This window comes from Panthera uncia, chromosome F1, assembly GCF_023721935.1.
Source record: "Panthera uncia isolate 11264 chromosome F1, Puncia_PCG_1.0, whole genome shotgun sequence".
In the NCBI taxonomy this organism is placed as follows: Eukaryota; Metazoa; Chordata; class Mammalia; order Carnivora; family Felidae; genus Panthera; species Panthera uncia.
In genome coordinates, this window is record NC_064813.1 from 22,024,801 (window position 1) to 22,042,368 (window position 17,568).

Genomic DNA, 17,568 nt, shown 5'->3' on the forward strand with positions numbered 1-17,568 from the left:
GCAATTGATCTTTCAGTTTGTTGGAACTACCTTCCTGTTTGGCCTAGGAGAAGATTCAGTTCACTTCAGTTTAAATAAAGGATACACTATGTACCGTGCATTCAATATCTTCATTAATAAATCAGAAATTGATATACCTTCATACTACTTAAGAGAATTCCTTCCCGGGGCACCTGGGTGGCTCAGTCAGTTGAGCCTCTGACTTCAGCTCAGGTCATGATCTCATGGCTCATGAGTTCCAGCCCCAAGTCGGGCTCTGTGCTCACAGCTCAGAGCCTGGAGCCTGCTTCAGATTCTGTGTCTCCCTCTCTCTCTCTGCCCTTCCCCTGCTTGTACCCTGTCTCTCTCTCTCTCTCAAAAATAATAAATAAACATTAAAAAATTTTTTTAAATAAAAAAAGAGAATTCCTTCCCTTGCCCATCAAGGATTCCATACCTTTTTATTTTCTTTTCCCACAAAATTAAGACATTATCCTGATCCCTAGTTGGGATTCCTGATCTCTCCTACTATATGGCCTTGTTTGCCCAGAGAGAATGAGCCAGAAGAGGGCAGGGTTCTGGGTCTAAGGTGGCCCTTGCAGCCAGTCATTATCTGCCTACTCAAGGATCAGGCAGGCTTTCTTTCTCCCTGTTTTCCCTGGGTTATGACCCTTCTCTGTCTTACTTAGCACTCTTCAGATTCAGCCTGCCCACTAAAATCTCTGTCTTGCTTTCTACTCCAACACTCACATATGGATCTTATATGCTTCCCAGCACATTTGGTATTATCTGGGTTATTGGGTAGTTAATGGAGATTATAATGTGATTGTGTAATGTGTGTTTTATTTTATGCGTAAAAAATATATTTATACTGCTTATGTTACTTTAGGTCTTGGCAAAAAGATTATCAACACAATGCATTTTTTACTAATAAAATCATTATAATTTATGAACATTATAATATATAGGGAAGTTTGAGACAGACAAATTGTATGGGCTATTTTAGAGCTAGCAGTCATTAAACAAAACTGGTGAACTAAGATCTAGATCATCTCACAGGAGGAGATTCCATATATATAAACAGACCAGATAAATGAGGACTTTCAAAAATCAACATGAATATAGAAGTATGAGACCTGGTTTAAAGTTTATATGAAAAAATCTGAGGGACTGAGCTGGTAACTGCACCTGAATTCAATAATCTGATACCATCGCCAAAGAAATCTTATATTGGCCTCAAACATGAAAGAGCTTCTCAGACATAGCTCCAGAGGAGGACCCCAGGTATCATCTGGTGATGAAGATCAGTGCTATTAAATCTCTAACTGGTGTTAGTTCATTTCTGATGTATTGATGGTTTCTGGAAGGGATTCAGACATCTGATGGGGTAACTGGACAAATAATAGTCAAAGTGAGTACTCATACCAAGATTCCACAATTCTTCTTGACATTTTTTCAAGGCCTAAGAATAAAGACAGCTTCTTGAGAACTGCTCTTGATCTGAATTGAGAAAAAAACTCTACATTCATTTTGCTCAAAGTGAGGTTGATAGTTTTCTCTAGGAAATCTGGCTTTAGGTCAAGAAACATTCTCCCCAGGAAAACATTTTGACCTCCATCTTTACCATCACCTAAAAATGGACAAAATCAGATGCAGTACTTATTATGGGGAATAGGGTAATCCTTTGGTTACATAAGTAGCATGTATGGGGTGAATCCAGGCATCATGGGTCAGTGATGCCATTCTGTGACATGTAACTATAGTATTTACTTTGCAATGACTCGTGTATTTACCTTTTGGAACATTCCCATGCATGCACCCTTTGAAAAGAAAATCAAAACTTTTATCATCATAATCCATACCTATGTCATTATGTCTATATTCTGCTTTGAAAAAGTAATCCAATAGTCAGAATACTCTTCTATACTCTCTGTCCTTTGAAGTGCTCATAAAAGATCATTAAGAAATCATCTAGCTATTTGCTTCTGGATAGGGTACCAAGGTGGATAGTTAGAAAAGAGCCAAGCATTCCCACTCAGTGCCCTCCATTCTCTTCCCTCCCTGAGGATTAAGAATTACTTGTCCCTCAGAGAATTCATATGGTCTAGCAGGGAACTCTAGCAGCACATGAAAGTTGTAGTAGATGTTTCATTCAAGCCCCAAGAAGTTTCAACTCTAACAATGAAAATAATCAAAACATCACCTACAAATACAACTAGGTTGTATGGTAGTATGAACACTATCAATCTCTTAAAAGGCATTTTATCCTCGTGTCTCTCCAACGTGTTTATGAGGTCATACTTAAATAAGTTTACCACAGTAAGTAGTGAGAACACATACTGAGCAAAAAGAGCAATTTTGTTTATAATTAACTTTGTCATTTGCTGCTCAGTAATTTCAGGTCAGCCAACTACGCAAACTGATGAGAGGTAGCAGTGAAAGTCAAAATCTTCAAGGAATGAATTCATTTCATTGAGGACGAGACCAGCCCTAGACCTACCATCGTCTTTAATTCTCTACAGCACTATCTTGAAGTAAAATGCAAAACAAATGCTATAAACAAATGTTAACTTGATTGGACTAATAAGGTTACTTAAATCAGTATTTAGAAGGAAAGTAACAGAGTCATAAAGGACACTGTCTTAAGCATTAAATACCTCCCGTTATGTGACCAGCTTTGCTATTTGCCAGTTTGGTGACCTGATTGTTACCTACTATCTCAAAGCTTGAGTATCCTCTTTTGTAAAAGGTAATATTAATATTTGTGTGGGTCTGAATTGAGAGAGACACTTGCAAAATCACAAGGCACATATTCCACAATTGCTGCTCGTTTACGGTATAAATGTTTGGTGATTATTTCCCTTAAAAAAACCTTCAGGGTACTGGAGGTAGTAACACAATAGAAGTAATGATAGCTAACATTTATCAAGCCTTTACTTTGGGCCAGACACTGGTTCTATTATTCTTGAAGCTTTTGCATGTATTATGAGTTACATGTGTTGGACTCATCTCATCTTACCTAAATTAAACACATGCCATTCTTCCTGTAAAAGTGAATACACACACACACACACACACACACACACACACACAATTTGTACAAAAGAATACTTAAATAGAAATAAAAGCTGCTGTCTTCAGTTGAATCATGTCCAATACCAAAAACGTAAATCACATCTCCCATAGTTTTTCAATAAGTCTATATCTACACTGACATAAAATCCCTTCTTGTTATTTTTATCTAGTCATGTCTTTTTTTGCTTTTCTTAATTTCTTTGTCACATATTAGTTTGATTTTTAAAATTCATTAAGAAAACTTTCCTATAAATTGAGAAATAAAGAACATACTTTTACATAGTAGCATGATTTAGAATATCAGAAATTAGAGGCACCTAGGAGGTTAGGTGTCTTGATTTTGGCTCAGGTCATGCTCTCAGAGTTCATGAGTTCAGGCCCCATGTTGGGCTCTGTACTGACAGCGCAGAGCCTGCTTGGGATTCTCAGTCTCCCTCTCTCTCAACCCCACCCCATTTGCATTCTTTCTCTCTTTCAAAAAAAATTAAAAAATATATATATACAATACCAGAAATTAGATAAAGTGTATACCAAACTGTCATCATAAATTTCTCTTCTATACTCAGCACTATCTTGTCTTCTTCTTTTTAATAGTCTTGGCCTATCTAGCGATGATTTTTCATACTCTCCTTTGGCAGTTAATTCTAACATCAATTGTTTTTACATGACAGCAAAACATTTGTCACCTTAGCCTTAGCCTGCTGCATTTTGTCTATTTACCCTTCTATTCCTGTTAAAGAATTATAATAATTGGACCTTAACCTCATCTTCTTCATAACTCCATCCTGTTCCTATGTGACAATGCTGTTCTACATATTTTTACTCTTATTCCTGCTTTTTTGGGGGGGGTCAATGTTGCTAAAAGACTTCACAAAGGAAAATTAAATTATGTGTGAGGATTTTCAGTTTTAGGGACCAACTATCTATATGAAAAAATTGTAATTCCATTATTGTAAAAATACGTTCCTTCTTTTTTTACATTTCAAGTGTCTGACTAATTGCTTTTTGTTCTTTAGAACATTTGGATAAAAGGCTTGAAAGCATATTACTGCCAACACCATTTTTTGATTTCTAAAAATCAAAAGCTTTCTAGTTTCTTTTTTTTAATGTTTACTTATTTTTTGAGAGAGAGAGAGAGAGAGAGCACAAGCAAGGGATAGATAGATAGATAGAGAGAGACAAAGGATCTGAAACTGGCTCCATGCTGATAGCAGAGAACCTGAGGTGGGGGTCAAACCTATGACCAGGAGATCATGACCTGAGCCAAAGTCAGATGTTTAACCAACTGAGCCACGTAGGCACCCCAGCTTTCCAGTTTCTTATAAAGACTGTGACCTGAGACAAGACTTTGGACTGCATATTTACAGAGATACTAGGTCTCAAAGCTCTGTGGTTTGAATACCATTTATTATCATTTGTCTTCCGTTCTTTTTCCCAGAGAGAAAGCTCAGATGCTTTCCAAGTTGCTTCCATGTATTCCAGATGAAAGATGATAAAGGAAAATAAAATTAATGTTATAAATGTAATGATTTAAGGTGACTGACTTTTTTCTAAGTTTTTCTTGGAAAATTTTAAACTATGTTTCAAGTTATCCATATCTCTGTAAAAAAATAGCTAAGCTTAGTGTAATCTTAATGAGCAATTATTTAATTTACTTCAAACTAAATTTACTTTTCTTGTTTTCAAAACTATTACAAATGTAAGAAAATTATTAACTTAAAAAAATTTGTTTAGGGGCTCCTGGGAGGCTCAGTCAGTTGAGAATCTGGACTTCGGCTCAGGTCGTGATCTCATGTTTTATGGGTTTGAGACCCACATTAGCCTCTGTGCTGACAGCTCAGAATCTGGAGCCTGCTTCGGATTCTCTGTCTCCCTTTCTCTCTGCCCCTCCCCCGCTCGCGCATTGTCTCTTTCTCTCTCAAAAATAAATAAACATTAAAAAAAATTTTTTTAATTTGTTTAAATCTAAGTAAGCTTTAATAGGACAGCAATTCTTGTTGCTCATGATAACAGTGATTTGCAAGGAGTCACCAAAAATGGTAGAAGGGGAACAGAAGAGGAGTCTGGAAATTATATATAAAACAAAATTTAGTATTTTATAGTAAAATTTTATGAAATATGTGAAATTTAGTTTCTAGGCTGATTTATGAAATAATAAAATCTTCTTTAAGCAAACACTGAGGAGAAAGAATATATTCTTTAGATTAGGTGTTAAGTGATGATGTAGCCTAGGGCTTTTTCATATTTATGAAATGTTTTCATAAATATGAAAGGTTTTTCATATTTATGTTGAATGAAGGGAAAAAGTAAACATTTGATTTCTTCCCCAACTGGTTGTTCTACTTAAGCATCCTTTTGGATCCCAAGACAATGCAAAAATAAACCCCATAAGATGTAGCCAGTCCAGAGAAAACCTCCAGAGAAATGTACACCCGCTTTCATTCCAGGAGAAAAGAAAAGAAAGAATATAACCCCACGGACTGCCTGTAACAGTCTCAAGTCCAAAAGGTGATGCAGGAGGGCTCTGGGAAGGGAATCAATGGAATATGAGTCAGGAATTATGACCCTTTGCCCTGGAGACAAATTGAGCACAGAGGATAAGCACACTCCTTGAAGATTCCTCAGAACAAAAGAAAGGGAGAGGCAGGAAATCAGGAAGTGCCAGTGCCAGGTCTCATTGAGAATGTAGGGATTTTCATTCTAGCCAGATATTCAAGAATACAGCTCTGCTGTATTTTTGCAGAGAAAAAAGAAATGAATACAGTAAATCCTTTCTTAACGTTCTATCAGCTAGAAATCTCCATTACTTGGCTCTTCTGAATCTCTGTGTAATGCAAGCTTATAATTAGGTTTTTAAGTTACCTTTTGCCTCATCAAAGCTTAAATTATATTTGATATAGTTTTACTGCTAAATATATATTTTTAAAAGAGGCTACCCTCATATAATCCCTATTTAAGTCCACTTTCATGCAGATACTGGTTCATCCCACAGGTGGATCAGAGGCTCAATGAGAGGTACAAGGCCCTTGCTCTTAGTAGCTCATGGTAGACTAAGGCAACATAAAAATTTTAACAAACAGGGGAACACAATTTCTAATTCCCATGGTCCATATAAAGGCTAGAAATTTTTATGTAAATATTTTTTTCAAAGGATCTGGACATCCAAAGTGGCAAAGAATTTGCTATATTGAAGGGCAGAAAAGTAAATTCTAAGTAAGTATGAAGATAATGACTGGAAAAGAATGACACAGTGTAAGAGAAAGGAAATGAGGGATTTTTAGTGGGAAAGACCATCAGAATAAATTTAGTAAAAGAGAAAACTAGCCAAGGGATAAATATATAAATCCATTTAGGTACTTATGAAATATGATTTATTTTAGTATATGATTAAAAATTATAGAGACAGGCACAATAAAATAATCATGATTGAATACATATTTGGAATGCCAAACTTTGGCTTTTTCACCCTATGCCCCAATTATGCTCATACAATACACAGTTGCAAATCAAATCATTCACCCAACAGTGAAACCAAAGTATTAAAACTCCAAACTCTAATTTGGACTGTGTTGATTTGTACACAATGATATATTCATTCATTCTTCCTTTCTTTCATCAAAAAGTGAGCATGTTCAATATGCCATACATTTTGCTAAGGTAATGATGAGCTAAATCAGACATGATTCTTCAGTGTGAATTCCCCACTACTTTGTGATGGAGAAAAGCAGTAATATATGGCCAAACCTTAAGGACAGGGAGGATCTCTGAGGAAGTGGTGTTCAAGATTAGACTTGAATCCTGAATACAAGATTTTAAACTAGGTTAAGGGAGCATGGAAGTGAGGGCAGGATGAAGGACAGGAAATTCCTGTGCAAGGAAAAGAACATGTGCGAAAATGCCACTGGGAGATGAGTGTAGGATAAAGATTTGCAGAGAGTCTATGCAAGGCCCCTAAGACAGAGCACAGACCCCAAAGGAGAGAGTGGTTCTACACAGGGCTGACAGAGAGACAGGTCTCAGGTCACTCAAAATCTTAGGAAGAATTTAATGAGGTGGGGGTAGGGGATGACTGCAGAGGGTATTAGGGGAAATGTTCAGAGATGTATTTTGAGATTATTTTGTTTGTAGAATGGAGAATAGTCTGGCAAATAAAAGCAAGAGCAAATGCAGGAAAATCACTTAGAAACTTTTTTCGCATTTGCTTAGACTAAAGATATAGTAATTGGGATTAGGGTAGTACCAATAGAAATAGTGAGAAACCAATAGACATAAAAAATATTTAGAAAGTTAAAAACCACGACTTGATGGTTTGGATGTTGGGGGAAAATCATCATATTAAAGATGATTCACAGTTTTTGGTAGTATAACCAGAATATTGTGGTCAACATTCACAAAGACAAAAAATAGAGAACAAAGAACAAGAATTTAGGACCAAGTGTAGAGCAATGGAAAGGGCACATTTGTGAGTTTCATTGTAGAGGCCCATTGTGACATCTAGGGGACTGACATAAGGGTCTGTATGTCAGAGGAGAAGTCTTAGGGGCCATTTGTACATGCCTATGTTTGAAACAGTAAGTGAGGTCACTTGCTCAGGGTAGATCGTTCACTGAAACAACCAGTAGTAAAAGGGTGAGGGGATGGAGGTTTAAACAGAGTAGACAAGATCTGTAATTATCATTGGGACAAATGGAAAATTTAATCAACCAGAAAAACATAGTAAGATCATGGGAGTACTGAAAGTCCAGTGTTGTGTATCCACAATGGAATCAACCTGCTCTGTTGTAAGACTTTAACAGCACTTCGCCCTGATGGACAGGCATGAATAATGCAGATAATTGGAGTTATTGAGGAATAAGGTTTTGCCTTTTGAAGAAAAAAGCAATGGACAAGGAAGAAAAAGAGGTGTTTTTGAAATGATAGGACTCTGAGCTCAACTGGAGGAAAGTAAAAATAGGAGAGATCTGATGGCCTGGGAGACAGGCTAGAGGTTAATGAGGGTGAAGGAGGAGTTGTAAACAGTTGTGCCAACAAGCTTGGTGGACAGATGGTTGCTGCTGGAGGTTAAGATGCTTGAACTAGTGCTTTGAGAGGTAGAAAGGATTATTGATGATAAGGTCCTGAGGGAGTGGAAGACTGAGATGGAGTAAAGAACAGGTTATTGCAGATGACTAGCAGGTCAAGGAACTGAGGGGAGAAGGCTCTGACAGGTCTTTCCCATAAATGCTGAAGTCCCTGGAATGATGGCAGCCCTGAAGGGGAAACGTAGCCAATGATCTAGGTACCAGTAGCTTAGATGAATGGTGGGGAGTGGTCAAAAGGTCTGGAAGTGACTACAGCAAAGACCATCTATGGAGAAGAGTATAGTGAAGCAGCCTCAAAGAGCAAGTTTTTTTTTTTGTTTTCATGAATGGATTTAGTAATAATGATCTCAAAGCAGCCCTGAGGGGAAAGTACATACTAACCCTATCTCCAAGTCCTATTGTCAGAATATCAGCTAAAGCAATGTTATTCTTCTTCTCTAATCACCTAATTATACTTACTGTCAAAAATTTTATACAGTTGACTTAGACCAGAGAACATCAAAATTATTTTTAATTATACCATTTCTGTTGTGGGGGAAGAATTAACTGTTGTTTATGATTCTCAGTGAAGGGACTCACCTAGAGCAGGCTTCAGTAAACTTTGTTGTAGAGGGTCATGGAGTAAATATCTTAGGGTATGTGGGCCAGTCTGTCAAAGCTACTTAATTCTGCTATTGTTGTATGAAAGCAGCCATAGATAATGTATAAATGAAGGTGAACTCAATCTGCCCCATTTACATATCTATTGTTCAATTCATTCAGAACTCAAGTGAGAAAAGGAAGTGGAATTAAAAACTAATAATTATTTCTGGAACACGTGGGTGGTTCAGTCAGTTAAGCATCGGACTTCAGCTGAGGACATGATCTCATGGTTCATGAGTTCGAGAACCGCATCGGGTTCTCCCCTTCCAGTTAGTAGCCCGTTTCAGATCCTCTGTCTCCCTCTCTCTCTACTTCCTCCCCTGCTCACTCCCTCTCTCTCAAAAATAAATAAACATTAAAAAAAATTTTAACCCAAAATTATTTCTTTCAGGTTTAAAAATAAGGGAAATCAGACAAAAGTTCATGATTTTCCTTTCCCCTGAAACAAATAAAATTGAAAGCAAGCACTTACCTGAACATACAATTCTCTGAGTTCATATTGAAATTTCTTGGGATCTGTGGTAATTGTCACTGGGCCAATTTCTATGAGGATAAAAATGACAGAGGTAAGTAAATTGTAATCAATAGCATTAAAGAGTTTATCATGTTTGCAAATGTCTTCTCATTGTACACTACATGGTTATTTATTAGTAAGAGATACATAGCCAGCAAAACAACAGACTGTTTCTCAGTTTATAGCTACCAAAGAATAACTTAAAATTTGCTGGAAATTATGTATATTCAGAGTGACTTTTTAGCCTTGGGAAATGCAAAGGGGCAGTCAAAAATGTTGTAAGACCAAGAGCCAGGAGACCCCAGGTTCAGTCCCTTTTTACTCCCATCAGTCAATGAATATTTATTGAACACCTACTTCATTGCTGGACTCTAAATTAATTACCCATCCATCCTATAATTCTGTTTTCTCAACTATAAATTGTAAATTTGTTTGCAACTTTTCTGTAAGTCCAAATTAGTTAAAAATAAGAAGTTTAATATTAAACAATAAAAATGACCTTCAATGCCACAGAGTTTTCAAGAACTTGCAGAAGCATTGATATGAAAACATTAAAAGTTGAAGAAATAGTCCCCATCACTTCCTTCCCTGGGCTGGGGCTGCTGTCCATCACTATCACCATTTGCCTGAGCCGGCTCTGACCACTTTGTGGTCACTGCCACCCTCACAACTACCCTGATATATTGCACAAACTACTATTCCAAATGGGAACAAGTGGGCCACTGCATTCCTTGGAAAACCAGGACCTAAGGTAGGTGAAAAGAAAGGGCCCAGACACCAGGGGTGGTTAATTTGGCAATATTTTTTTTTGTAGGATGCAGCATGTCTATAGTAAACATTTTCATTCACAAAGATAATTTTCTTAAAAATAACAATCAACCTTTAAAAGAGCAAGTGGATGGGGCACGTGCGTGGCTCGGTTGAGCATCCTACTCTTGGTTTTGGCTCAGGTCATGATCTCAGGGTTTGTGAGTTTGAGCCCCACACTGGGCTCTGCACTGAGAGTGCAGAGCCTGCTTAGGATTCTCTCTCTCTCCCTCTCTCTCTGCCCCGGCTCACTCGTTTGCTCGCTCTCTCTCTCTCAAAAAATTTTTAAAAAAATAGACAAAGTGCCTTTACAAGTATCAATTACTTCCTTAAGAAACACCCATACATTTAGTAATAGAGTATTAAAATTCATGAGTATCATGTGCACTGACACTAAATTCCTAGGGTGGATGGAAAGTTTTCCATTTTATCTAATGAAGATACAGGTTGCATTCAAAATGATAATGTGCAACTACAATACCAAATTATAAAAATATTTAACATATAATTTTTAACAAGACATTTTCTAGCTTCAAAGGCACACTGCTAGAAGAAGACTTTATGACTTCAAAGGATAATAATTAATTAGTCAGGCCTTCTATAATGTGCTAAATGTAATACAAAAATAGACTGTAGGGTTTTAGAAATAAATGAGGTAAATTGGAAAGGAAGCACAATTTGTCTGCCATAACCCATGTAATTTTTCTTAGAAATGACATGAAAAAAATGCCTCCAACCTTCATCATACAGATCACAGATCAGCCACCTAGCAGTATACAAAAGGAGTGGAGAGGCAATTGGAGAAATTGTGTGAAAATGCAAACATGTGCATTCCATACCAAGCAGAACAGTTATTAGTTATGTAAAAGTCTTGTCCCAAGTGTATGGAAAATCAGAGAAGCCTATTCCCTCGAGACTAAACAAAGGCATACTTTGCAAAGGAATGCATAATAGCAAAGAAAATGCCAGGCAGTTACACCCCGACATATAAAATGTCAGTGGCACTGTCAGGCCAAACTTTTATGTTTCTACATGGCATAATACTGAAATAATTCTAGAATTCAAAGCTCAAGAATTAGAAAGAAATACAAAGAATACTGGAAAAAGGCAATTACATAAGAATACAAAGAGAACATTCCCCATAATAATAATATAAAAAATAGTCCTGGATATATGCCTGTTCTTCAACACAGGAGATCAAGGACTGGTATTGAAGTAAGAGGACTGATTAGGTTTCATTTGTATCCATAGACTCAAATATCCATTTGTTTCCAATGAAGATAGGAAATCCCTCCTGAATTTCATTAATAAGCATTTTTGCAAACTATACTGGACAGCTGAGATAAATCTTTTATCAGTTATGAGAAATACTCAGGAGAGGTGAGGGCTTGCTGAGCTGCCATATCCCTCCAGCTGTAAGCATCCTTTCCAACTCTTTTGAATAGAATGATATGACTATTTGGCAAAATCAGCCCTCCTCCCTTTCAGGACCTGCTTCCATTCCACTCTTACTCTTCACTTAATAGAGCCCTGTGCCAGTGTGTTATGAGCAATTTCCTCTTCTCTTCCTTTTGGCTCATGTTAGTTTCGTCCCCTGCCAAGGCTTTGATGACATCCAGTAGGTACAACTTTGTCCTCTCTTCCTGCCCGAACATGGCCCTCTATTGCATATAGAATTAAATGAGAACTCTCCAAGGCATTCCAGGCCTCTCTCCTATTAATCCAATTTTCTACCTTTGTCAACACCCCTTAGCATGAGGCCACTGTGCTTCCTCACCATCCCATGGCCATCCCCACTGTCTTTCATCTGTCCATATACTGCTCATTCTAAAAAGCCTGACTTAAGTCCTACTCCTTGAATGTTTTGACTTTTCTCCAATTTGCTTTAATGTTGTTTTGATAATATTTGTACAGTAAACACATGGGAATAATGAAGATGCACAGCATTCAAGAGAATGCAGACATCACCTCCACTTTATTCAGTTAACTTTATGTAGCGATTTACAAATAAAACACACCAAAAATCACTCAATCAATCAACCATCAATCTCCAAACAAAAGCACTGAGCTAGAAGGGACATCAAAGATCATTTCATTCAATCTCTTTATCTACAGAAGAAAACTTGAGGTCCAGCAAAGATGAAATTGAAAACTTGGGTGGTTTAAAAAAAAAAAAGGTTAAGATTTCTGAATATATTTTCTATACAGAGCAATCTGCCTGGCTCACTAATATTTCTTCTTTTCCAAGATCTCCATTCTGTTGATGACTAAAGTACCACTAACTTTCTCCTCCTTTCCTCTGAACCACAGGCAAGACAGGCCATGATCAAGTGCCTAAACTGATGTGTACAACATCCAGGATTCTTAATTGTTGCAGGCCTGGATATTGTCTTTAATAGACCAAAGAACAATAAAGAAAAAAATAAAGGTTAAAGGTCAAGCCCAGGCCTTCAGATCCTTTATTTCTTGCTCATTTCCTTACATCATGGAGACTCCATGCTATAGCTAAAGACCATGAGACATGATCGATATGATGACAGTAATAAGTCAACTAAGAAAGTTTTCAGTTTTCCCTATTAACTAAATGTTTGTTTTTTAATCAAGTTACTAATACATAATCAATAGACACAATTTTCCATATACACTTTGTCTTACAAAACAAAAGAATCATTACAGCAACATGCATTATTACAAATGTAAGAAATACGTCATGCTTCAGAAGACCACTTTTTATTAAAAAAAAAAAAACACACACACACACAACAGGGTCCAAAACTCCAAGGCAATCTCCCCTTTCCATTAATTTTGTTGTATCTCGTTTCCTAGGGACTTATCAGATAGGTTGGATTTATTTCCAGCATCTCAGCCATTGTTCTCTTAATCTGAGTTGCTAGATTGTATTTAAGAAAATAATGGAAAGAAGTTCACAATGTAATATTTTCTTTCACTGCTTCACTTGGCAAGATCAATATCCAGTTTCTCACTTCCTTTTTCCTTTCCACTAACAGATTTCTGCTCCTTACAGTTTTTCTTTACTCAAAGTGTTTCTTGATAATAAGAGAAATAGTTACTGCTGCTTGCTGGGGTTTAAACACTGCCTGTGCATGATTTGATAACACTATGCACAATTGTTTTGGTTTTCAAAAATACATAGTTCACGGCTTTATATTTATAGTGACACATAAATATGTGAAAAGTTAAAATGAGACCCCTAAGCTACATTATAAACTAATCAGTATTTTCAAAGCATTATAGAAAAATCAAAAATAACTATAAATCATAAGGCCTATCATAACAGAAATTTAAAGATAGTTGAAAACTACATAGTTGAAAATTTATACATAAGCCATGGAAACTTAGAAAGTCTAATTTAGCAGCTGAAAAGAGCTAAGTGATACAAAAAAGATGGCAAACTTTCTCAGTGCCCAGAGAAAATAGAGACCCCTGAGTCTAGGGAAACACAGTGAAGGCATCAGGAGGAGGAGATGAGGAATGCAATTGGGACTTGAGGAAAGCACCAGATTTTTTTTTTAATTTTAATGTTTGTTTGTTTGTTTGTTTATTAAATATATGAAATTTATTGTCAAATTGGTTTCCATACAACACCCAGTGCTTATCCCAACAGGGGAGAAAGCACCACATTAACAGAGGGTGGTATTAGAACAAAGAAATTCCAGGCATTGGGACACGGGTGGTTCAAAACTGCTTCCATGAACTGAATCTCAACTGTTACTCTCTCTAAAAATTCTACTCCTGGGCAATTAAACACAAATCAATTAGAATGTCTTCTATGTGCAAACCTACTTGTAAATAGACATATTCAAAGCATTCAAGTTGTCTAAAGGAAAATTAATAAATTCTGTTTCCTTGTTTGGGGATGCTACAGAAAATCAGATTAATAACTATATTTACTTTTACTGTTTTCGATTTAATCCACAATGCACTCTTTCTAGATTTCTCTATTCTCACTCAATTATAATGTTGCTGTCCAGCACCATTTTTAAATGATCTACATCTAATCCACAAAAACAGAACTGTCTCCTGACTTTGAACTAAGCTAAGGACAAGTATATTTCAGCACTTATTTGCGTACATTCCTACTCACAATAGAATAGGTAATTTTCAAGACCCTTAAAGGCCCTTAATGATTGTTTTGACATGAAGTGATGTATTTGGTGTGTTTTATAAAATCCAGGCCAATGATGAATTCATGCATAGCATGTTATCTAGTATTGATTAAATGGCATTCTGCTCTACTATCCAAAGAGATTATTCATTTAATGATGTTATATGATAACCTTAAATATATGCACTTAACAAAATTGCAGCTAATATATGTAAAATGTAAGGGTCATTTCACTTGGACTGTTAAACAAGATATAGAAAAAATCGTGAACATGAATTTACCAATGTTACACAGCTGTTTAGAACAGGAAGCAAAGAAGAATGTCTTAATAATTGACACAGGATTTTGAGGTATATTGAGTAGGAAGGATGTTATTGCTTACACTGGACCTTAGCCATAGCTGGAGAAAGCACTCTTGCAAAAACAGCCGTGGGATTTTTAATGGGCAACAAAATTCAAATTCAAGGTTTTACATGAAATCCTAAATAAAAAATGGCATTTTAGCACCAAAACATATCTATGCATTGATAAGGTATACTCAGATAGGAAAACATAAAATATTTTCTCATGCTATTTAATAAAATTTAATTAATAAGCTTTCCAGTGTGATTAAGGTACTTTGAAAACAAACAAGAAAATGCATACTATGTACAAGAACATTTTAAAATTTAAACAGTGATATTCTAAGTAAATGTGTTTTTAATTTTAAGATAAAAGTATTAAAATTCATTTCAAAGTTTTAATTGTTCTCTTAGACAATTCTTTAGCATTAATGGCCTTTCAAATAAATCTAGACATCAGTGAGGGACAAAGAAAAATTATAAAAGGAGTAAAATGCTGTTGAAGAAAAAGTACATTTACAAGTCCTTAGAAATGAATTGTTAGTGTTGTTAAAATTTCCACGTTAGGAGAATAGACTTAATTTCAGCCCTGATTGTTTCCACAACTAAACAAATATATGGAGTCCTTTGATCGTGTTTTCAGGGAAACTATAATGTAGAGATCCAAAATCATATTTATGAAGTAACACTTTATTTGCAAAAAAATATGGGAATCACAGACATTGCTAAAAATATGATAGATGGATTTATGTGTCTCTATATATGTGATAGTATGTATATGGTTTCCCCCCCAAATTGCATTCATTTACTCAACCAACAGACACTATATCCTTACAGTTAGTTCCAATTGGCAGGAAAAAGCACAAACAAGCAAATACATTTAAAGAGTTAGCAGAATCAGACATGTCTGGGTGTGTCCTACAAATTAAAGGGCTGACTTCAGGGACTTAAGACCGGTGCATTTGTATGAGGTCCTGCTCTCAGAGGCCTCTGCTCTGTTGAGAATACTTTGCAGTCAACTGTCTTGAAATAATTTTATCTTTGAATTTGTGTTTTATAAGTCAAGTTCAAAGGGACAATGGAACATACAGTCTGAGCTTGGAGCCTTAGCTCATGGTGGGTCCTGCCTGCCACCACTTCTGAGGACAAGTTCTCAGCCACCTCTTCTCCCACTCACACATGCCCCACGCTCTACCAAGCAGCCCTGTTGCTGCCTCGGTAGGCTGTCACCATCTATCATCCACCCAAGCAGGGACCTGGATGTGAGGATAGGGAGGGGTGGGAGCTCCGGCCACCAGAAGCCATGTCTCAGCCAGGGCAAACCTTCCACACACTCTCCACCCAGGTACCAAGCACATATCAATGCCATGATTTAAAGATCCCTGGGAGTCGCCTGTCTGCCAAGGGTTGGAGCTACAGAAAGAGATGTGTGGCTCAGATGACCAGACCTTGCCCCAGGCTGACGCACAGTGCTTGTCCCACGCCTGGCAGGGGGGTGCAACCCCACAGCCCATCTGGCCCGATGCCGAGCTCAGCCCACAGTGCAAGTCAGGACCCCAAGGGCAAGCACGGGTCTGTACTTGGCTCACAGATATTCTGGTGCCCAGGGGTGCTCCCTCTAGGCACCATATCTAAAGGCTCTTCTTTTCCTCCTTGCAGCTCTCTGAAGTCTGTCTTCAACCATTAGCATGGATTTTACTATCCATCTTTATTTTGTACAATGCCAGGGATTTGAGAGAGAGAGACAGAGACAGAGCACGAGCAGGGGAGGGGCAGAGTGACAGAGGGACACAGAATCCAAAGCAGGCTCCAGGATCTCAGCTGTCAGCCCAGAGCCCGACACGGGGCTCGAACTCACAAGCCGTGAGATCATGACCTAAGCCAAAGTCAGACGCCCAATCAACTGAGCCACCCAGGCGCCCCTGTACAATGCCAGTTTTAAATGCAAATATCAGAGCATTTAACTCCTGCGTGGATTCAACCAAATTATACAATCTGTATTTTGTGTTGATGCCAGATGGTGCCTCCAACTGGCTAGAAGAGACACACACAGGCCGGACTTAGGAAGATTGAAGGAGGAACCATTCATTTATAATCCCAGCAGCAGTGTACGTGTTCCAAATTTATCATGACACTGAATTAAGTAATACTCCTTATTGAAGAATAGAAAAGATTTTTTAATGAAAAAAAAAAAACCCACGGTTATATAAAAGAAAGCTAAATATTAAAATGTATGTATTCTGACAAGTCAATTTATGGATTTAATACATTAAGAATCTCAGAAAAGTTTTTTTGCTTGTGTGTGCTGTGTTTATTTTAAACAGCACATGGTCGTTTTATATTAATGAAAATTGACAAGGTAATAAAGGACATCACAAGCATCAATAACTAAGAGGACAGTACTGCTGGTATACAAATGAATATATAGTAACTAGAAAAAAATTAATCTACATACAAACTACTATCTGAAGATAAGGTACATAAAATAAGATTATTTAAAAAATATTTAACTTTAATTCATATTTTATAGTATATAGCAAAATAAACTCTAAAAGGCTTACATGGTTCAATATAACCATTATTATAATTTTACCTGAATCCAAATTAGAATATAAATCAGATCTATAAAAGAATAACATTCTTCTTTTCAAAGCAATAGAATAAATCACTAGGAAAAATACTGACAAATATGAATATATAGAAATCAAATGAAAATTGATTACACTCAGGGTGAGTACAGCATAACATACAGAGTAGTCGAATCACTATCTGTACACCCAAAACTAACATGCACTGTGTGTCAACTATACTTCAATTTAAAAATATCAAATGAAAATTAAATTCTAAAATAAAATAAAGCCAGATTTGGCAACACTTACGTCATCAATTAAAATAAATTAAAATCTACACTACCTGAAGAGATCATTCAAATTTGTACAAACAAAATAATAAAGTACCAATCACTACATAAAAAGAAAATTCATTAAAAGAAGGAAACCAAAG

The 17,568-nt window shown here is 36.6% G+C and overlaps 1 protein-coding gene across 1 annotated transcript in view; it reads right to left on the minus strand.

The window, feature by feature from the left end:
• The window catches only part of HMCN1 (hemicentin 1), a 463,881-nt gene that overhangs the window by 354,121 nt on the left and 92,192 nt on the right, over window positions 1–17,568 (minus strand). Inside the window, exon 2 of the mRNA XM_049634070.1 lies at window positions 9,250–9,320. Within this exon, the coding sequence (XP_049490027.1) occupies window positions 9,250–9,320 (71 nt within the window). The remainder of the gene's footprint in view (window positions 1–9,249; window positions 9,321–17,568) is intronic.